General features: G+C 39.8%; 2 protein-coding genes across 2 annotated transcripts; both read left to right on the plus strand.

Moving 5' to 3' along the window:
* Window positions 1-3,325: 3,325 nt before the first annotated feature.
* Window positions 3,326-9,439, plus strand: LOC124143608 (monocarboxylate transporter 12-like). Its single transcript, XM_046512634.2, has 6 exons — window positions 3,326-3,389; window positions 4,517-4,612; window positions 5,728-5,871; window positions 6,057-6,935; window positions 7,471-7,521; window positions 8,313-9,439. The coding sequence occupies exons 1-6, from the start codon at window positions 3,365-3,367 to the stop codon at window positions 8,501-8,503; spliced, it is 1,386 nt and encodes a 461-aa protein (XP_046368590.2). The 5' UTR covers window positions 3,326-3,364; the 3' UTR covers window positions 8,504-9,439.
* A 6,592-nt stretch (window positions 9,440-16,031) lies between these two features.
* Window positions 16,032-18,852, plus strand: LOC125376964 (monocarboxylate transporter 12-like). Its single transcript, XM_048389660.1, has 4 exons — window positions 16,032-16,170; window positions 16,356-17,234; window positions 17,768-17,818; window positions 18,610-18,852. Exons 1-4 carry the CDS (start codon window positions 16,053-16,055, stop codon window positions 18,807-18,809), a joined length of 1,248 nt encoding a protein of 415 aa, XP_048245617.1. The 5' UTR covers window positions 16,032-16,052; the 3' UTR covers window positions 18,810-18,852.
* The last annotated feature ends 4,936 nt before the right edge of the window (window positions 18,853-23,788 follow it).

The raw sequence follows: 23,788 nt of genomic DNA on the forward strand, positions 1-23,788 counted from the left end.
CATAACAAAAATGTGAATATTTAAAAAAAACAAAACAGCTTACATAGCGTGTGTCCACCTCGCTAAAGGTGAATTAATGAATCCCACACTGTCTGACGCCCGTAGGTAAATACATTTCCCAAGAAAGAAAGTTTAAAAACATAAAACATAAATTGTTCACATAACATACTACATCAACCTTAATAGATATGTACACCTTTCCCCATTTGAATGTATAACCGTTGGTCTATCTTAAGCCAGGGTTTTCCCAGATTGCAACACAACCTGTAATGTACTACGCTGGTAAACTATTTTTAGCGTGACGTCATTCAGATACCTCCGTGCTTCGGGTTAATGAGTGCGAGCCTGGGGCAGAACGCCCAATGTTCTTTCATCAAATAACCTGTTTGTTGTGGTAGAAGTTGTTACTTTGTTGTTCACGGCTGTCTGTTGAGTAAGTGATTGATATGTGCATCGAGCAACGCAATTGGGACACGATTCATTCACCAACCAACTCAGCGAGCCTCACGACCCGATCCCGTTAGTCACCTCTTGTGACTAACATGGGTTGATGAAGACTAATTGTAACCCAGATGCAGATAAGATTCCTGATGAGTCTTTTTGTTTGCTGGCTGGTTGTTGGACACCACTCTCAGCAATATTCCAGCATTATGACGACGGTCTGTACAAAAATCGAGTCTGGACCAGACAATCCAGTGATTGACATCATGAGCATCGATCCACGCAATTTGAATCGATGACATGCTTGAGAGAATTAAATAGCAGAATCTCTATTGAATTGTATGAAGACTGTCTGATTGAATGACTTCAGGAGTGGTCCATCTACCACAGAACATGTACATAATATTACTTCTGTTACTGAAACCAGTGAAAAGAAAAATGCGTTAGTTCCCTTTACTAATTTTATTTTGTAATGTTTAGGGTAAAATGGTTCGTGCAGCATCTACTTATAGAATTGTTTCGCTGTGCAGAGTTGCGTCCCTTGGGCACGCTAGAAAACCTATGATTGTGGGTTCGAATCCTGGTTCGCCCCGATTATGTTTCCAGGTTTGTCAGCACCATACCCGTTCTCGTGGGTTTCACCGAAGTGGTAAACGTCTGAGACCTCCTTCACTTCGGGCTTTCCTCCCAAATTGAGCTGACACGCCGCGATATAACTGGAATACTGTTAAAAGCGGCGTTAAACCCAACTCACTCACTCACTATACTGTGCTGTACATTATGACCGGATGCTGGGATGAGTTTTTCACGTTGGTATCCACTGAACATACCTTGTTGTTCAATGGTGTCAGCTGGCCATTTACTGACCGGTGGCCATTAGTGTACAGTAGTGCCCAACGACCATTAACCTTCTACATTGATGTCCACCGCTCATGGATTGTCATACAATTGTGCCCTATGACCATTATTTGTATTACGTCCGTGTACATCACTATTTCATTGTTTTACACTGGCGTCCAATGACCTTTCACTGTTGTATATTTGTGTCCAGTGACCATTTAACGTTGCAGATTGTTGCCTATTGATCATGCATCGTTGTACACTGGCGTCCAATGACCTTTCACTGTTGTATATTTGTGTCCAGTGACCATTTAACGTTGCAGATTGTTGCCTATTGATCATGCATCGTTGTACACTGGCGTCCAATGCTTGTTCACTGTTATACATCGGTGTCCAGTGACCATTTAACGTTGCAGATTGTTGCCTATTGCTCATGCATCGTTGTACACTGGCGTCCAATGACCGTTCACTGTTGTATATTTGTGTCCAGTGACCATTTAACGTTGCAGATTGTTGCCTATTGATCATGCATCGTTGTACACTGGCGTCCAATGCTTGTTCACTGTTATACATCGGTGTCCAGTGACCATTTAACGTTGCAGATTGTTGCCTATTGCTCATGCATCGTTGTACACTGGCGTCCAATGACCGTTCACTGTTATACATCGGTGTCCATTGACCATTTAACGTTGCAGATTGTTGCCTATTGCTCATGCATCGTTGTACACTGGCGTCCAATGACCGTTCACTGTTTTACATTAGTGTCCATTGACCATTTAACGTTGCAGATTGTTGCCTATTGCTCATGCATCGTTGTACACTGGCGTCCAATGACCGTTCAGTGTTATACATCGGTGTTCAGTGACCATTCAACGTTCCAGATTGTTGCCTATTGCTTATGTATTGTTGTTCATTGGTGTTTAATGAACACTCACTGTTGTGCATTCAAGTGTTGCTGTATATTGATGACCAATTAGCCTTTACCGTTGTAAACTGTACACTGACATCTATTGTTCTATATTGGGATATCACCGCTCATGTATTGATGTACATTGGTGTCCGGTTAGTATTCACTATTAGTGATCAATGACCCTTCACTGTTGTACATTGGCGGCAAATGACCATTTACTGTTGTACATTGGCGGCCAATGACCATTTACTGTTGTACATTGATGTCCACCGCCCTGGTACTGTTGTACATTGATGCAATTCTACAGTGTAGCATGTATTATTGTACACAGGTTCTCAATGATTATTGCCGTCAATCACTCATGCATTATTCTACATTGATATCCAACGATCAACCATTGTTGTACATGGGTGCCCAAAGATCAGTCATTGTTTAACATTGCCATACCCCGTTCACGTATTGTTGCACTTTGGTAGTTAACGATACACTATTGCACATTGGTGTCCCCAGTCACGTATTGTTCATTGTCGTGCATTCACTTACTAATCTACATTGGTGTCCACCGCTATGCACCATTGTAAATGGGTGCCAAGTGGCCATTCACTGTTGCACTTTGGTGTCCAATGGCCATTCACTAATACTCATTGTTTTCCCCCGCTTAAGTATTTCACATATTGACCATTTTCTGCTCTACATTGGTGTCAACGCTCATGCATCATTGTAAAGGGGTGCCCAATTGCAATCTCATTTGATAATTGCTAGGTAGTTTTTGCAAGGACCACGTTTCAAATAGAGATTAATATTTTTGATCTAGCCTCCAGCTACATACCAGCATGATGTGACCTTGATGACTCCCAATTGCAAGCAAGTGCATGAGTTGGGTTTTATGCCTCTTTGAACAGCCTTTTATATCACGTCGTAACAGCTTAACGTTGAGAGTAAGCCCAACGTCAAGCAGGTCGAACATGTTTCTCAGATTGGAGAATCACACGAGCACTGGTATGGTGTTGACAAACTTAAGACAATAGTCAGAGCGAATATGTCATTAGAAGGTATCTTAAAAGCAATTATTTTTCTGAACTGTTTCCTTTCCAAGTGATGAGGCCACAACGGAACATAGACGGCGGGTGGGCATGGGTGATCCTTGTGGCGACAGTGTTCAACTTATCTGTGATGGGGACTCTGATAATCACTTTAGGTATGTAAACTTCTTGTAGTGAAGGGTTTATTGGGTAACCCAGCAGTTGGCTCTCCACGGAGTAGACTCGATTTAAGGGTACCACATGTTTCTCACGCAAATTAAAATGCAAAATATTTTCTATTGAACAGCATTTAACAGTATTTTTTAGAATTGGCTCTCTTGGCTCGACCATCACAAGGAATAAATATTTTAATGTAAAAACAGTGAAGGACCTTTTTTAGTAAAGTTAACTCTCATTTAATACTATGTTTTTTAAACGAAATAGAACTTATACATAAACTTTGATGTAGTTGCTATGTTGTTTTAAAAATTGGTAGTGCTAATTAATAACTTAGATTGTTAGTGGCTGTACCCTCGAAGGGGGTTGAAGTAGCCTAAAATTATTGTCCCCCTAAGAGGGTATGTAAGTCCCATATCATTCGAAGTATTTTTCTGCATGCCAGGCTTTTAAACGTATAATATTCGTCATTTTAATCTTTGGCTAAATTGGTACACTGTCGCCATTGACTGAAGGGATGATATAAATCCTGCCGGGGTCCATACAGGAGGCAAAGGCACTGTAAGCCCCCATGGTCCCTAGTATGGTGATCTTCCTTTAGTCACTGACGATCTCTAGCCCATTTTTATATTGTGTTGTTCGCTAATAATTATGACTTTTATATATTCTCAACTAGTTTTAAATAGACTCTGTGATATTCTAGTTATTGTACAGTCCATCGTTGACAGCTTTTTATATTGTATAAATATATGTATTATTAATGTAATTCTCGTCACGATATGGCTGAAATACTGCCGATGTGACGTTAAATCTTAACTCACTCACTCACTCTTGGTTCGAATCCCAGCATGGGTACATGTACAGAAAGTGTGTTCCGCACGTCATGATATGGTTGGACTGGTTAACAAAACTCAAGTGTTGAATATGACTACCTTTGTTAAATAAATTGTTTGTAACACAAATTAAGATGCAAATTTTGTTGCTATTGAACAGCATTTATAGCTAATGTGCTAATGTATGTGTCTTTACCTTTATATTCAAATATGACTGTATCAAATGCATGCAACCCATCCACTCCTCACTATGAAGCACAGTTAGTACGATGTATATTTTCTATTGTTCCCAGGGATGTTCCAGGACCAGTTTCTCCAGAACTACGGTGTCAGCACGGCGTATATTAGTGTGTTGTGCTCCCTTTTCATGAGCCTACAGTCAATACTAGGTGACTACAATGTATATGGTTCAACCTTTCATGTTCTTGTACAATCAGGGATGGTCGGGTAGCCTAGTAGTTTAAGCCTTCGCTCGTCACGCCGAAGTACCGGGTTCGATTCCCGACATGGGTACAGTGTGTGAAGCCCATTGCTCACTCACTTGTAAGATCATGCTTGCCCAATCCTGTATAGTTCTAGCAGACTGTGTTACAGTGTGGTAGTGTGTGTGCGTAGATCATGTTGCAATGTTGGATTTCTGGGTCTATTTTGGTCCAGTATGCCACGATCATCAATGATGTCTTGCTTCGCAATCTCGTCGCGTCAACATGTGACATCCTTTCCAATTCATGGATATTCCTCAACTAGATTTCTCCATCTGTGATAGAGTCGCATTTCAGCAAACACCTAATTTCATAGTGATTCACATGCTCATCGGAATCTTTCAATGGTCTTTGCTTTACTCATAGATTCTTATGCTTATGGAAATGGTTTTGTCATTTTTATTAACAAGTCAAATTTCATTCATTCAATCCAAATCATAAAATTTTGTAATTGCATTACATTGCATTAAGTTACTGACAATATCATTCTTATTCACAATGTTGGTGTGCTTGTCACCTTGCGTGAAATAGCTGACTACTGACGAGATCGTATCAATGGCCGAAAAGATTTAAGTAAAGACTTTTATATTCTATTTCTTGTTTCATTTGTTACATCCGTTTACGCCTAATGGAATTGGTTGCGACGATAATCAAGAGTTGGTATTCTCTGGCGTAAATATACTAGTATATATATTATATATGAACTGTGTGAGTTGCGAGTGCTACCGGTAGGGCAGAGCATCATTCCCTTATCGTAAACACTTGGTGTCATCGCAGATTTTCAGGAATCCCTTCATATTATTTTCACCGTAACTCTGCCCTTTACACTCAATGTAATATGTTTCGGCGGAGAATCTAGGCTACTCGTAGACGTTTTCTATTCCTCTGTGATCCTGACTTCATGTTGTAAATACATTTAATTCAAGAAGTACAAATGAATGCTGATGAGGCTGAGGTTACATGTTCTGAATATATGCACTATTGTTGTTGATGTAGGAACTATACCATTTGTTGTGCTTCAGGTCCTGTAGCGAGTGTCATCTGTAACATGTTCAGCATACGTACATCTATAATGGTTGGAGGAACTATACTTTCGGTGGGCTTTGTTGCAACCAGCATGACCAACACTCTTCCACAACTGCTTGGGTGCTACGGGATACTCTCTGGTGAGGAAAGCCATTCTGTCTGGCCATCCAATCCCCCTCCATCATACTTCTATATGTCATGTTGCAAACTACTATTGTGTGTTAATAATGCTTTTCAAGCATACTGAAATAGTTAACACAACTAGAAATATATAAGCGTATGATATTCAGTGTAATGATTGATGTTACCTTTCTATCCTATTCAGGGATAGGATTTGGCATCATTTACACACCGTCCGCAATAGCTGTTGGCCATTACTTCCAGGAGAAAAGGGTTATAGCTAATGGAATCGCTTTTTCATCTGTTGGCGTTGGTATGCTGTCAGGTGCACATTTGATTGGCTGGCTGATTGACCAGTTCGGGTGGCGGACTGCGATGTTGACACTTGGATGCATCACGGCCCAGATGGTTGTGACAGGGTCTCTGATATTTCCACTTGAAAGGACAAAACAGAGTAAGGATACTGTGTTCTATTGCCAAAGGAATAATAACCAGAGAGAAGAAATAACGGATATAGATTCAGAGACAAGAGAACTATCTGGTAAGGCTAAATGTTTACATTGCAAACGATGCAGTCACGACAGTGCTTCAGTTGTAATTTGTAAAACAAGTGTCAGTATGTTTACGGTTCTGAAAGACAAGATCCTACTGATCATCCTTCTCAACTATTTCATGGAAATGATGGGCTATTCCATTCAGATTGTTCATCTGCCTTCTTACGTGCGTTCGGTTGGAGTACCACAGACCAAAGTTCCATCTCTGCTCACCGCCTATGGCCTCACTCTCACAGTGGCGCGGATTCTGGGTGGGGTGATGTGTAACGACAAGAACATTGATTTGCTGATGGTGTACATATCTTGCCAAGGCCTCAAAGCTTTGCTTGTGATGTTCATGCCACTGTTCGCACATGGATTTGCTCAACTTGTTCTATACCAAGTTCTGTATGGCTTATATTATGGATTTGGTTATATATTATTGACGCCCATTTATGTGGAGCTGTTCGGAGTGGAACGTCTGGCAACAGTGTTTGGAGTTACCTTGAGTGTTGGTGGTATGGGTTATCTCATTGGTCCAACCATCGCAGGTAGGTTCATTTACTAACGCACGTACTACTTGATATGCTTGAATAGTACATACACATACACACATATGTGTCTCCATTTACCTTCATTAGTGCAACGATACATGAAACTTTACTGACAGTGACGTTAAACAACTTTCACTTACTCTCTGTCTAAATATGAAAATCCTGTACATGTTGCCTTGCCGTAATTGGCGAATGAAATAGATCAGGTGGTAAGGCTCTCATACTTTGTTGATACAGAGTGTCATCGTGCCCTATGGCGTGGAACTTTACTCCAATGAATCAATCACTGGTTTGGATTGTGTATTCTCCATTATTTGAAGACCGCCATGCATGTACTGATGCATTGCTGACAGCGACATTAAACAACATTCGCTCACTCTCTGTCTTAATATGAAAATCCTGTTACGAACGTAATTTAAAAACAATTCAAACAAATTAATATATGATACCATTATTGCTATATTTCGGACTCTTTTATTACTGCACCTACATGCACATATACAACTGCTTTGTCATTTGTTTCTGGTTCTAGGTGCACTGTACGACATCACATCATCCTACTCGGCGGGATTCCACATTGGTGGTACGCATTTCCGTTCATCCCTTTTTTGCATTCCAACAAACGGGTGCAATACATATATGGATAATTTAAGGCTTCCAACTATCGAGAATGGTAAAATGTTCGACATACAGAATTCCATATATCTTTCCACACAGATAAATATATCTAAACCAGACTTGTTTTGGTTGAAAGACTTACAAGACCGCTCAAAACAAAAACGAAAGCCATGTCACTTTTTCATGAAAGGTGAGTACATTGTAAGTAGTTTCCAGTAACGTTTTCGTGGATATATCTTGAACCATCAGTTACTTACACAGTACTCAATATTTTTCGAAGTAAAAATTAGGAATTCTCATCAAACCATTTCTAATATTTGCTTCACAATAATTATTTACAAACTGCACTTACTTAGTACCTGGCATCAACACTGATGGATAGTGATTCATAAATCCATACTTATGAGATGTAGTCGTAATCGTACAACAGACTTGTCTTTTAGAAGTGATTTCTTATGACTATGGAACCGGTTTTATCGCATTTATCATCATAAATCCCATTATTAACGAAGTTGTTTCTTCCCAAACTACTGAAGTATATTTAAAGTGTTTTTTTGTGAATGGTAGTTTCCATTGTTCAGAGGAGCACACTTAGGCATAGGTGTTTGTATAATTTGTTTCATTGTTTCTGTAATAATTGATGTCTTTAACATAGGCTTGCTCTTTTTCTTACATCGTACAAAAATGGTTCATCCTATTCATTTTTTATGCGACTTACGTCATATAGTAAACTATAGTATATCTTCGTACTTCCAGGCTCAGTGTCTCTACTTGGCTCCATGGTCTTATTCCTGATCCCCATCCTGAGGAGAGACGTCAAAGTTCCAGGGGATCCAGAGAACAAAGAATGTTTGGTTGTTCCCGAGAATATGGAACATCTGGTTGTATCGGAAAATAATGAATCTCTGTCAAGAAGAGGGAGCAGTGACTGTATCGATATTACTTAGGGTACTTAGTACAACACAAAATTTGCACTGAAGGCCACAGGGCCGAGGTACATGTTATCTTTGGGAAAGGTTGTATTATACACTTTTATATCACAGTTATTTATAACATTGAAAGATATATGCATGTATATGCCGTCAGATCTTTGCCAGCATCCATGATTTTTTAAAGGTTGTGATCCCAATTGGCAGGAGGCTGCTCACTATGTTTTGGTACCTATTTAAAGAACTGACAAAGGTCAAAATAGAGACGTCATCTCTGATTACATGACCAACAATTTGTTGGTGGAAGTATGATGAGTCTTGGCTAAACTGCCCCCCTTCAGCAACAGGTTCTATAATTGAACAACTTTTTATACAATGATGTTCGTCTAGGAAAATTGGACTGTTGGTGCATCCCTGAGTTTTGTATGGGTTGGATATTAACGTTGATTGCAAATTATTACAAATTAAGGAACATGCAACCTTCTTCTGATTGTGTCTGGTTTGGCCAAGCGTTTCAAAGTAATAAGACCGACCATATTCTCCAATCGATTCCGTCAGCTTTTACTGTTTGTAGACATATCCATCAGCAAAAGTGTCTGGAGTTTTTCAACGACACAGAAAATGGTCTTGTTCTACCTTTGTGCAGTCCCAATGGTTCCTGAAGGAGAGGCAACCGACCTTCCAAATCAATGGTATCATTTGGCTGTCGCTCTTCAATGGGACCAGAAACAGACTCAATACATTGGCATTGGAAATGTTAGAATAGGATGTTGTCATTTAAAATAAACGACACTTAAATTTCTCTTTAGTTGAAATATCTCATCATGTTGGATATGGATTTGCACTGGCCCAGTTTAGATGAAGTTCACAGGAAATATGCTTAAGGACATCAAGCGAAATGTAACTGAAATAACAGAAGATGAACTTAACTTTATTGTTATTAGTCGGCAGTAAAATTGAGGCGACTAACGGGATCGGGTTGTCAGGCTCGCTGACTTGGTTGGTGCATGTCATCCCAATTGCTTGGATCGATGTTCATGATATCAATCACTGGATTGTCTGTTCCAGACTCGATTATTTTACAGACCGCCGTCATATAGCTGAAATATTGCTGAGTGCGGCGTTAAACAACAAACCAACAAAACACAAACCAAAACAGAGAACGAACATTATCGTCCACAACAATTTGCGTGTATCTAGCTTTATCACGTTCCTGTGAATGTCATAGATATTGAATTGCAAAGAGCCGGTTATATATCTCATGTGCATTCTCACTACCTTTTGGGGGCGGTTGGGTAGCCTAGTGGTTAAAGCGTTCGCTCGTCACGCCGAAGACCCGGGTTCGATTCCCGACATGGATACAATGTGTGAAGCCCATTGCTGGTGTCCGCCGCCGTGATATTGCTGGAATATTGCTAAAAGCGGCGTAAAACCATACTCACTCACTCACTCACTCACTCACTCTGTCAGACAATGATTGCGGACCTCGTCTTTAGGAATGCAATACATACACGACTGACACGTGCCATCACCAGCTCTGACTTAATTCGCTATTCCAAAGGAGCCTTTCAGTCAAGCCTTGCAATCACTCTTGTCCTTTTGTCATGTATCCTTTATTTAAAGTATACTCTTTTGTAACTCACTTATAGTGGAAGTAAACAGATTCTATGTATCGTCTCGATGGAGATTGGCATCGACTGTAGCTGTTGCCACTGAGAGTTGACGTGTGTTCATTATTGCTGATATCAATAGATGTTGACAAATTCCAGTAACCATAACGCAGTAACCAGCTATCGTGACAAACATTCGACAATATCAAATACATGCCTAAATATGCAAAATATAGTATTAATTTATTATCTTTATCTTATTTGATTGATATTTATGTTCACAATCGTGTATGTTTTATCATCAAATAAATTGAATGAATATTTGATTCATTTAATTGCCTTTTGTGATTGTAAAACTAAAAGCGTGTGCTTCAATATTATTATCCCCCGCCACGAAGAGGAAGGGGGATATAGAAATGGGTGCCGTCCGTCCGTTCGTCTTTCCCTCCGTCCGTCCGTCCGTCACATTTCGTTTCCGGAGCAGAACACAAAAACTATGATAGATGTTTTTACCAAACTTGGCACATAGATAGGTCTAGTGGTGAACTGGTGCCTTTTGATAGTGTGGGATTGAAAAAAAAAATCTTTTCGAGAAATATTTTCCATGGCAATGACTTTGACTTAGACTGAAAATGGGTCCTGTTACTTATTGCTGCTGCCCTTATTTGATTCATTGAATTCCCTTTTGTGATTGTAAAACTAAAACTGTTTGCTTCAATATTATTTTAAATACTCAATGATCCTGTGTTATAATTCACTATTTTCACAATTTAGATTCGTACGCACCGATTTCTGTGTTATTCTTTGCTTTTCAATTTGGAAATCACCTCGAAACAAGCTGCTAACAGATGTTGCCGGAGATAGTTTAAGTTATTTTCCATGAGTTAATATCAGTTCAAACTACGTACACTTCATCTCTCACTCTTGCATCTGGTTGTCTTACCAGCAGTATCTCGCGCAAATAGCTGGAGTCTGACATTGGCACTTTCAAATGCCACGTTTTGTCACGCCATAGCGGAGGGAAGATCTTCTTGCTCCCACCACTAAACATCAATTCATATTGATGCCATTAATATCTTTCTACAGGTATGTACCCTTATCTATCTGCTTTCTTTACGGTAAGCTTGTCAATGGAATAGGTAACGCGATCGTAGAAACCAAATCATAAATGTAATAAAATGTGAATATTCTTTTTGGTCAAAAGGCATCGCGTTGGATTAGATTACTAATTCAAACACGAAGTTAAAGCACCATCCCATAAGTAAGATTGTGAGTGAAGGTATGTTTAAGTTCCTTTTGTGTCATGTATATATATTTTATTACTACTAAAATATCCTAAAAATATTACCACCTAAGATGTGCAGCCAAAAGCATTCATTGTTACATTCAAAATATATAAAGTTCAAGTTCAGCGTTCAAATATTATAATAGCCTTTCTGGTCAACGTAATTGTATTAAAATGCTGTATTTAGACAATATATAACGATAACATTGTTATAATGCTACATACTTATTTTCTAAGATTTTTTTGTCGCGCCATTGCCGAGGGTAGACCTCATTGCTCCCTCGACTAAACATCAGTTCATATTGATGCCCTTTATATCTTTTTACAGATAATGAATCCTTTTAAACCATCTTCACCGCCTCATTCCGTCGACTTAATTTCATAGTCGGCAAAGACCCGCGACACAGAAAAGACCATATGTTGAGTACAATACGTTACATACGAAATATCGCCGAGCCGCTAATATTTATGTTGTGGTGTATATTTCTCAGAATCAAATGATGTTGAAAAGGCAACAGTGGCATCATGTATTAAACATATCCCGTAATATAACATTACTTTTACTGTGTTGAATCGAAAAGCAGACTCTGTAAGTATATGGCCTCTCCACCTAGACAAGGGTTAGAGTAGCTTCCCTTTGACAAAGGGCAGTTACTCTAGCGGACAGACCGATGGATTGCCGCGAAAGGTAAGTAAAGACAATTGTTGTTTTGCGTATATGTTGCTTCGCCACTGTATAAGAAACAGATTTCAGTTGGAACTATATTGGCAACTGTCACTGTCCGACTGACACATCACTTACCCTGTGACGTAATAAATATTAATGCGCGCATTCCAGGAAAACTCGCAATGTTTCGGTAATGTTTGTGAGAGAGGGAAAGCAATTTTCAAGCACAGAATTAAATAATGACATTATATGATAAAGAGGTTATCACGCTTGTGTGTTTGGGGATGGTAAATTTTCTTTATTAGGAACAAACACGATGTATTTAGCTCGCCGAGGCTCGCCAAATACAATGTTTCTTCCTAATGCAGGATGTTTACCATCCCAAAACACACTCGCGTGATAACCTCTATGTATTTAACTTTATACATATATTCAGCAGGTGATATGAATATGAGCTTGGCTGAGGCGAGCTGATGTGGACACAGGACACAAGCTGTCAGGGTTGACACATCGAGGACACGCTCACAAGTGCACAGCAGATATAACACAGCAAGACTGAGGGTAAATTATATGTCATCCGTCATTGTTATGGCTGATTAATAGTTCCTGTGTACACGTATATCTGTATATGTGTGACCTTTCTCACCTTGAATGTAATATATTAGTCGTAGTGTGTCGCCTATTGTAGTGTATATTCGCGTATCTGATGAAACTACATCTTCACGGTCCTTCATAGATGATGTGTGCAACTCCATAGTTCGGTGATAACGGACATGTTCTTTTCTATTAATGTGCATTACCTGTAATACCAACTTAAGTTCCATTCTTCATAATTGGTGAATCGCACAAACACTGGTATGGTGCTGACAAATGAAGAAATATAATCTGAGCGAATATGTCATTAGAAGGTATCTTAAAAGCAATTATTATTATGAACTGTTTGCTTTCCAAGTGATGAGGTCCCGACGGAACACAGACGGCGGGTGGGCATGGGTGATCCTTGCGGCGACGGTGTTCAACTTGTCTGTGATGGGGACTCTGATAATCACTCTAGGTATGTAAACTTCATGTGGTGAAGGGCTTGTTGGGTAACCCTGTAGTAATGGATCTCCACGCAACACACCCGGGTTAGATTCCCCGCATGGGTACCATGTGTCGCCCGTCATAATATGGTTGGACTTGTATATATATGTTGAATATGACTACCTTTGTTCAATAAACTGTATATCACGCAATTTAAAATGTTCTACTGAACACAATTTATGGCTAATTTCTGTACCTTTACCTACACGTATATATTCAAATATGACTGTATAAAATGCATGTAACCCATCCACTCCACACTATAAAGCATGACAGGAGGAAATTCTCACTATCAAGCAAAGTTAGTACGATGTACATTTTTTTATATTTTTCCCAGGGATGTTCCAGGACCAGTTTCTCCAGAACTACGACGGCAGAACGGCGTATATTAGTGTGTTATGCTCCCTTTTCATGAGCCTACAGTCGATACTAGGTGACTACAATGCACGTGGTTCAATCTTTAATGTTCTTGTAAGTTAATGCTTGCCCAATCCTGTATGTTTCTAGTAGACTGTGTTACAATGTGGTAGTGTGTTTGTGTGCCTATGCTGTTCCACTACAGATGAAGTCAATCTATTTTGCCAATATGCCATAATCCTTAAATATGCTTTCTGCACAATCTCGTCGCGGCAAATGTGACATCATTTCAAATTCAAGGGTTAGCCTGAACCAGATTCCTCCACTTGTGACACTCTAATTTTCGTAAACACGTCATGGACTCTGCTTTAGTTATAGATTTCTTATTTTTATGGAAATGGTTTTGTCGCTTTTATTCAACAACTCAAATTTAAATCATTCAATCATGTCTTCATGAATTTTGTAAATGCATTATATTGCATTAATTTGCTGACAATAATATTCCTATTCACAATGTATAGTGTGCTTGTCACCTTGCTTGAAATAGCTAACTGTTGACGAGATCGTATCAATAGCCGAAACAAAAATTAAGGTAAAGACTTTTATATTCTACACTGTCTTTTCATCTGTTACATCCGTTTAGGCACAATGGAATTGGTTTTCGCCGATAATCGAGACTTGTCGTTGATATTTTATACTTATATACTCTTCAAAAAAAGAAACTTGACACTGACTTTCAAAATGTAATATAATGCGATTGTTTCAAAATAGGACACAGAAACCATAATTGAAACACTGTTTGAAGATCAATGTACACAATGTTCAAAACATGAATCGTGTCACCTAGACAGACACACGTACACGATACAGTTAATGTCACAGGGGTACAGAAAATGTCAGTATCGGTTGTGCCCACCACGTGCATCAATCACCGCTTTACACCGACGACCCATAGATGCAATCAAGTTGTCAATAAGCGCCGGAAATGTTTGAGGCGGTGGATTCCTTCTGCGAACGCGTCGATCCAACTCGTCCCACAGATGCTCAATCGGGGACAAATCTGGTGACCGGGCTGGCCAAGGTAATGTCTGGATGTTGTTGTGCTGTAAGAAGTCCTGACAAACACGTGCAATATGCGGTCGAGCGTTGTCCTGCTGGAACTGTCCGCGATGAACGTTGACGTGAGGAAGAACGTAAGGCTGTAGGATCAAGTCTCTGTAACGCACACCTGTCAATGCACCTGCCACATGCACGAGAGGCGTCTTACCACCGTGATGAATTCCGGCCCATACCATGACACTCCCGTCGCCAAATGGGACAACCTGCTGCATACAGTTGGGGGCGTAATGTTCACCCCGACGTCTGTAGACACGTGCGCGCTTGTGAGTAGGAAACGGGACTCGTCAGTAAACAGTACATTTCTCCACCTTGCACGTGCCCATCTAACCCTCTGTTGGCACCAAAGCAGACGGTCCGCCAGATGACGTAGGGTCAATACATGACGTCGAACAGGTCTTCGTACAAAAAGTCCTCCCTCAGTCTGTTGCGTACCGTTTGATCTGATATCCTGCGTACCCCAGGTGTGGTTGTAGACGTGGCTGTGGTAGTGCGGTCTCGGAGGTGTCGCGGCCGGATGTATTGATCTTGTGCTTGGGTTGTCACCCTTGGTCTTCCTGACCTTGGTCTGTCGTCAACTCTGTTGGTCCACAGTGCGGAGATTGTATGTCTGGATACGCCAAAATGCCTGGCCACTTCTTGCTGAGTTGCTCCAGCGTGTAATCTCCCAGTGGCGTTGTTCCGTTGAGCTGCATTCAGTCTTGGCATTCTGTCATCGCCTCTACTGCCGTTATAAGGACTGTATGAACAGCCGTTAATGTGGATTTTTATACCCATTCAGCAGGGGGGCCTGCATGCCTAAATGCAGGATCCTGTGCTGCACGTTTTTTACAGGTGGTTGCGTTTCGATGAAGCTGTAAAATTAATCCCCAAACGCTACGTTTATGTGCTTTGCATGTGTTTTCGCGAATTATAGCCACATCATCTTTCTGTTTGACATATTTGGTTCTCATTTCATGTAATTATTTTAGATATTTGGCAAAAAGTGGTTATACATCTATGTCAAGATTCTCTTTATGAAGAGTATATATACATGAAATGTGTGGCGGGTGCTACATCTAGGACAGGACATCCTTCCCTTATTGTAAAGACTTAGTGTCATCACAGATTTTCAAAATTATGATCCTTTCATAGAATTTTCAATGCTATTCTGCCTTTTATGCTCAATGCTATATGAGAATCAGAACTGGTTGTTGTTGAAGTTTTCTATTCCTCTGTATATCATCTCTTCATAACTTTAACAATTATAATTCAAGAAGCACAAAATGCCACGCACGTCTCTTGCTTTATATAATTCAGGTATTTATGATAGGACTCTGTTGCTCAGGAACTCCAATGAATGCTGATGAAGCTGAGGTTACATGTTCTGAATATGTGCACTTTTGTTGTTGATGGAGGAACTATACAACATGTTGTGCTGCAGGTCCTGTAGCGAGTGTCATCTGTAACATGTTCAGCATACGTACATCTATAATGGTTGGAGGAACTATACTTTCGGTGGGCTTTGTTGCAACCAGCATGACCAACACTCTTCCACAACTGCTTGGGTGCTACGGGATACTCTCTGGTGAGGAAAGCCATTCTGTCTGTCCATCCAATCCCCCTCCATCATACTTCTATATGTCATGTTGCAAACTACTATTGAGTGTTAATAATGCTTTTCAAGCACACTGAAATAGTTAACACAACTAGAAATATATATGCGTATGATATTCAGTGTAATGCTTGATGTTACCTTTCTATCCTATTCAGGGATAGGATTTGGCATCATTTACACACCGTCCGTAATAGCTGTCGGCCATTACTTCCAGGAGAAGAGGGTTTTAGCCAATGGAATCGCTTTGTCCTCTGTCGGCGTTGGTATTCTGTCAGGTCCACATTTGATTGGCTGGCTGATTGACCAGTTTGGGTGGCGGACTGCGATGTCGACACTTGGATGCATCACGGCCCAGATGGTTGTGACAGGATCTCTGATATTTCCACATGAAAGGACAAAACAGAGTAAGGATATAATGTTCTGTTGCCAAAGGAATAATAACCAGAGAGAAGAAATAACGGATATAGATTCAGAGCCAAGAGATCTATCTGGTAAGGCTAAATGTTTACATTGCAAAAGATGCAGTCACGACAGTGCTTCTGTTGTAATTTGTAAAACAAGTGTCAGTATGTTTACGGTTCTGAAAGACAAGATCCTACTGATCATCCTTCTCAACTATTTCATGGAAATGATGGGCTATTCCATTCAGATTGTTCATCTGCCTTCTTACGTGCGTTCGGTTGGAGTACCACCGACCAAAGTTCCATCACTGTTCACCGCCTATGGCCTGACTCTAACAGTGGCGCGGATTCTGGGTGGGGTGATGTGTAATGACAAGAACATTGATTTGCTGATGGTGTACATATCTTGCCAAGGCCTCAAAGCTTTGCTTGTGATGTTCATGCCACTGTTCGCACATGGATTTGCTCAACTTGTTCTATACCAAGTTCTGTATGCCTTATATTATGGATTTGGTTATATATTATTGACGCCCATTTATGTGGAGCTGTTCGGAGTGGAACGTCTGGCAACAGTGTTTGGAGTTACCTTGTTTGTTGGTGGTATGAGTTATCTCATTGGTCCAACCATCGCAGGTAGGTTCATTTACTAACGTACGTACTACTTGATATGCTTGAATAGTACATACACATACACACATATGTGTCTCCATTTACCTTCATTAGCGCAACGATACATTAAACTTTACTGACAGTGACGTTAAAAAACTTTCACTTACTCTCTGTCTAAATATGAAAATCCTGTACATGTTGCCTTGCCGTAATTGGCGAATGAAATAGATCAGGTGGTAAGGCTCTCAGACTTTGTTGTACAGAGTGTCATCGTGCCCTATGGCGTGGAACTTTACTCCAATGAATCAATCAATGGTTTGGATTGTGTATTCTCCATTATTTGTAGACCTCCATGCATGTACCGATGCATTGCTGACAGCGACATTAAACAACATTCGCTCACTCTCTGTCTTAATATGAAAATCCTGTTGCGAACGTAATTTAATTTTTTTTTAACAAATTAATATATGATACCATTATTGATACATTTCGGACTCTTTTATTACTGCACCTACATGCACATATACAACTGCTTTGTCATTTGTTTCTGGTTCTAGGTGCACTGTACGACATCACATCATCCTACTCGGCGGGATTCCACATTGGTGGTACGCATTTCCGTTCATCCCTTTTTTGCATTCCAACAAACGGGTGCTATACATATATGGATAATTTAAGGCTTCCAACTATCGAGAATGGTAAAATGTTCGACATACAGAATTCCATATATCTTTCCACACAGATAAATATATCTAAACCAGACTTGTTTTGGTTGAAAGACTTACAAGACTGCTCAAAACAAAAACGAAAGCCATGTCACTTTTTCATGAAAGGTGAGTACATTGTAAGTAGTTTCCAGTAACGTTTTCGTGGATTTATCTTGAACCATCAGTTACTTACACAGTACTCAATATTTTTCGAAGTAAAAATTAGGAATACTCATCAAACCATTTCTAATATTTGCTTCACAATAATTATTTACAAACTGCACTTACTTAGTACCTGGCATCAACACTGATGGATAGTGATTCATAAATCCATACTTATGAGATGTAGTCGTAATCGTACAACAGACTTGTCTTTTAGAAGTGATTTCTTATGACTATGGAACCGGTTTTATCGCATTTATCATCATAAATCCCATTATTAACGAAGTTGTTTCTTCCCAAACTACTGAAGTATATTTAAAGTGTTTTTTTGTGAATGGTAGTTTCCATTGTTCAGAGGAGCACACTTAGGCATAGGTGTTTGTATAATTTGTTTCATTGTTTCTGTAATAATTGATGTCTTTAACATAGGCTTGCTCTTTTTCTTACATCGTACAAAAATGGTTCATCCTATTCATTTTTTATGCGACTTACCTCATATAGTAAACTATAGTATATCTACGTACTTCCAGGCTCAGTGTCTCTACTTGGCTCCATGGTCTTATTCCTGATCCCCATCCTGAGGAGAGACGTCAAAGTTCCAGGGGATCCAGAGAACAAAGAATGTTTGGTTGTTCCCGAGAATATGGAACATCTGGTTGTATCCGAAACTAATGAATTTCTGTCAAGACGAGGGAGCAGTGACTGTATCAGTATTACTGAGGGTACTTAGTTCAATAAAAGATTTGCCCTGAAGGCCACAGGGCCGAGGTACATGTTATCTTTGGGAATGGTTGTATTATACAATTTTATTTCACAGTTATTTATAACATTGAAAGATATATGTATGTATATGCTGTCAGATCTTTGCCAGCATCCATGATTACTTAAAGGTTGTTATCTCAATTGGTAGGAGGCTGCTCACTATATTTTGGTTCCCATTTAGATAACTGACCAATGTTGTTGTTGCAAAAATAGAGAAGTCATCTGTGATTACATGACCAACCATTTGGTGGCAATATGATGGGTCTTGGCTGAACTGACCACCTCCAGCAACAGGTTCTATAATTGAACAACTGTGATAAGACGGTGACGTCCAGGAATATGAGACTGTTAGTGGTTCTTGTATTTTTTTTGTCTGGATAGGATATTAACGTTTAACGCATCAATTCCGTTGATTGCAAATTATATCAAACTAAGGAACATGCACCCTTCTTCTGATTGTGTCTGGTTTGGCCAAGCGTTTCAAAGTAATAAGACGAACCATATTCTCCAATCGATTCCGTCGGCTTTTACTGTTTGTAGACAAATCCATCAGCAAAAGTATCTGGAGTTTTTCAACGACACACAAAATGGTCTTGTTCTACCTTTGTGCAGTCCCAATGGTTCCTGAAGGAGAGGCAACCGACCTTCCAAATCAATGGTATCATTTGGCTGTCGCTCTTCAATGGGACCAGAAACAGACTCAATACATTGGCATTGGAAATGTTAGAATAGGATGCTGTCATTTAAAATAAACGACACTTAAAATTTCTCTTTAGTTCAAATATCTTATCATGTTGGATATGGATTTGCACTGTCCCTGTTTAGATGAAGTTCACAGGAAATATGCTTAAGGACATCAAGCGAAATGTAACTGAAATAACGAGTTCAACTTTATTGTTATTAATCGGCAGTAAAAATGAATGTCTCGGACGAAAAATCTTTAAATGGAAATCGGCCTTGTCACAATAAGGGGTAAACACTTTTTGACATGCTTCTTATAAGGACCTTCTGTCAGATTAGTTTCATCAGTCTCCATATTTCTCATCAATCCATGGTCATCAACTATCCATTCTTCTTTTGTATATCATTCTTAAACATTGTCACATTGTAGCGCTTCGTGCATGCTCCAGCGTATGAATTATAGCACATCACAAATATCCGTTATTGTTATTTATTATTAGGTAAATATAACAGTTAATGTATGAAACCAGATCACATTAAAACACTTCAGTATTCAATATGTTAACTGCTAGTAGTTTCAATTAAAACAAGAGTATAGACCACCAGCAACTTGACCAGATTCCCCTACTTGGGATGAGTGAGTGAGTGAGTGAGTGAGTTGGGTTAAACGCTGCTTTTAACATTATTCCAGTTATATCACGGCGTGTCAGTTTAATGTGGGAGGAAGTCTCAGACATTTACCTCTTCGGTGAAACCCACGAGCACGGGTATGGTGCTGACAAACCTAGAAACATAATCGGGGGCGAACCGGGATTTGAACCCACAATCATAGGTTTCTGACGTGCCCAAGGGACGTAGCTCTGCACAGCGAATCGCGGCGCCTTAGACGACTGGGTAGCCGTGCCCCCCTTGGCAGCAAGTAACGAGATGATTTCCAAATTGAAACGCAAAGATTAACCAAGAAATCGGTACGTACAGATCTAAATTGTTAAAACAGTCAATTAACGCACAAGATCAATGAGTATTTAAAATAATATTGAAGCACGAACTTTGAGTTTTACAATCACAAAAGGGAATTCAATGAATCAAATAAGTTGCTGCAGCAATAAGTAACAGGCCCCATGTCAGTGAACTCACGAATGGGCAGAATTTGTCAAAGTCGAATAGCTAGAAAGAGGCCCGTGCTCCGTTCCTCAATTCGGAAAAGTCCAGGAATATATGACTAATATGCGACATTTTTCATGTGACATCATTTTACTGACCGGCTAACGATAGTTACTAAGCCGATTATACACTGATTTTGGAGCATTTTGAAGTTTTCATTACATAATCCTAAATGTGAATTATTTCACAAATTCGCAATAAATTAACCAAACCCGTGCTCGTGGGTTTCACCGAAGTGGTAAACGTCTGAGACCTGCATCACTTCGGGCTTTCCTCCCACATTAAGCTGACACGCCTTGATATAACTGGAATATTGTTAAAAGCGGCGTTAAATCTAACTCACTCACTCACTCACTTGCTGCCAACAGACGTCGCCGGATATATTTAAAGTTATTTTCCACGAGTTATCTCTAATTCATTTTACGTACGTTTCATCTATCACTCTCATTACTAATTCAAATACTAAGTTAAAGCATCATCCCCTACGTAAGATTGTGAGTGAAAGGTATGTTTAAGTTTCATTTCTATATATATATAATATAAAATAAAATAAAAATAAAATAAAAATATTACTTTCTAATGTTGTGCCGCCAAAAGCATTCATTGTTACATTCAACGAATGTGAGGTAACAGCATTCGAATATAATATACTGAACCGCAAATGAAACGTCACCCCAAGTAACATTGCATGAAAAATTGTCATTTAAATATCTGGGAATTTTGTCAAAGTTTCTAAAATTTAACATTACCTTGTCCGGAAAAATGAAATTTGATGATAAAAAAACAAAGCAGATGACAATAAAACCGATCGCCCAAACGCATCATGGAAATTGAAATGCACATGCGTTCCCCCATTTCTCGCCCTATAAAAATCAACCCAGATCGGATAATATTCATTCGTTATTGAATTGCTACCACATGCAAAGATTGACAAGAAATAAACGACACCAAGCCTTTGGACGATTGCAAGCTGGACAAACCGCCCGGAAAGTAGCCAGTGCATTTCAAGTCCACGTAAGGACAATATACAGGCTCCAGCAACGGTACCAGACCACCAACACTACAGATGACCGACCACGTTGTGGAAGACCAAGGATCGTCAGATTGTGCGACAGCATCTTCAAGATCGCTTTGTTACTGCTGCGGAAACTGCTTGACAGACCATGGGGACACCAGCGACACATTAGCGCGGACACCGTGCGTCGACGATTGACGAGCAGACACCTGCACACTCCGAGCATTATGGTGTGGGGTGGAATTGGTCTTGCACAGACGGTCGGCCCTGTGGTCTTCCAGGACATCGGTCCAGGGAGAGGCAATGGTGTCACAGCAGCTCGGTACATTGAGACCACACGCCATACCTCATTTGGCACGTCGCCGCAAACACGAGATTCAGCATGATAACGCCCGTACCCACACTGCGAGAGCAACGAGAGACATCCTCCAGCAGCATTGGCCTGCCCTCCGTCCCAATTTAAATCCCATTGAGTACCTGTGGGACGAGATTCAAAGACGGCTGAATGACGTCCGACCAAGGCCGACAACTGCAGCTGAACTGCGTCAGGGGTCCCTTAGAGTGTGAGCTCAAGTGGCTATGGCCATCATCAACCGCCGCATCCATTCCATGTATCGACGTTGCATGGCAGTCATCAATGCACATGGCGGACACACGAGATACTGATCATGACTTGTGATGACACTTTCTCAGAGACTAGTGTTGTGTTTCACTTTACAAACATTTGTCCCTTAATTTCAACCTTGATGATCAGTTTTGCCAAGTTTCATCTTTTTAATAAGTCTCAAAGTATGTTTACAGTGTTTGGACAAATAAGGTTTCACATATATATGCATGGTGACGTTTCTTTTGCGGTTCAGTATATTAACCATTCTAATCAACGTAAGTGTATAAAAATACTATATTTAGGCAATATATTACGATAACATTGTTATATGCTAAACACTTGTATTTTCTGAGACGAGGAAGACCTTCTTGCTCCCTCGACTAAACATCAATTCATAATGATGCCATTTATATCGTTATACAGATAATAAATCCTTTTAAACCATCTTCACCGCTTTATTCCACTCAATTTCATCGTCGCAAAGACCCTCGACACAGATAAGACATAAAAAGAGATAAAACTGCTACATGGTGAGTACAAAACGTTACATAAGAAATATATAACAGAGCCGCTAACATCTAGGTTGCGATGTAAATTCCTCAGATTCAAATGATGTTTGAAAAGGCAACAGTGGCATCATGTATTAAACATGTCCCGTACTATAACATTATTATTTTGAAGAAATTAATTTGTGTTGAAATAAGACGATATGAAAATATCCTATCTCATAAGAGGAACGATACCAAGCTTACAGCTTCGTCTTTTGTATTTCCAACCGCAGAAAGCCTATCCAAACAAAGGGTAATTACCCAATATGAGACGTGAGTGATGGAATAAGGAGACGTATTTTCTGGTGTTTCGTTCATTTGTCAGAATCACAAAGAGACATGGAAGGGACTCGAACCTTCTTTAGCTTATCGAGGCATCACACGTGCAACTTTACTGTGGAGAATTGAATAGCAGGCTGGTAGGTATATGGCCTCTCTAACTCGCTGATTGAATGGCTTCAGGAGAGGTCAATCTACCACATTATAAGTACATAAAATTACTTCTATTATTGAAACCAGAAAGAGCAAGGAGAAATAAACGTTAGTTCCCTTTACTGAATTGTCTTACAATGTTCAGGGTGAAATGGTTCGTGCAGTTGCATCTGCAAGTACTTACAGATTTCATTGAGCGTAGAAGGCAAACGTAGAAGAGCACGACAGCGATCATATTCTGGAAACAATAGACAGTTACTGTCCTCTCAGATTATTGGTAACGTTCAGAATACACTCGTATGGCAAAGACATCTGCTAGTTTAGGTAGAAGATATAAAACGCCAACGCCAGAGAATAACCAGTCTCTTTTATCCACCGAAGCAGATTCCATTGAGCGTAGAAGGCAAACGTAGGAGACCACGCAACTCAATAGTTCAGTGATATACCCACATGTTCTTTTTCTATTAATGTGCATTAATACCAACTTAAGTTCCATTCTT

The sequence above is a fragment of the Haliotis rufescens genome, unplaced genomic scaffold (assembly GCF_023055435.1).
Source record: "Haliotis rufescens isolate VD_foot unplaced genomic scaffold, xgHalRufe1.0.p SCAF_8, whole genome shotgun sequence".
NCBI lineage: Eukaryota > Metazoa > Mollusca > Gastropoda > Lepetellida > Haliotidae > Haliotis > Haliotis rufescens.

What these genes read in the sequence shown, in the direction of transcription:
- LOC124143608 (XM_046512634.2), top strand. Translation starts at nt 3,365, where the DNA reads ATGGGGACTCTGATAATCACTTTAG. An exon ending in GTGCTACGGGATACTCTCTG is followed by an intron (nt 5,872 to 6,056) that starts GTGAGGAAAGCC and finishes TATCCTATTCAG; the next exon opens with GGATAGGATTTGGCATCATT. An exon ending in GGCGGGATTCCACATTGGTG is followed by an intron (nt 7,522 to 8,312) that starts GTACGCATTTCC and finishes TCGTACTTCCAG; the next exon opens with GCTCAGTGTCTCTACTTGGC.
- LOC125376964 (XM_048389660.1), top strand. Translation starts at nt 16,053, where the DNA reads ATGTTCAGCATACGTACATCTATAATGGTTGGAGGAACTATACTTTCG. An exon ending in CATTGGTCCAACCATCGCAG is followed by an intron (nt 17,235 to 17,767) that starts GTAGGTTCATTT and finishes TTCTGGTTCTAG; the next exon opens with GTGCACTGTACGACATCACA. An exon ending in GGCGGGATTCCACATTGGTG is followed by an intron (nt 17,819 to 18,609) that starts GTACGCATTTCC and finishes ACGTACTTCCAG; the next exon opens with GCTCAGTGTCTCTACTTGGC.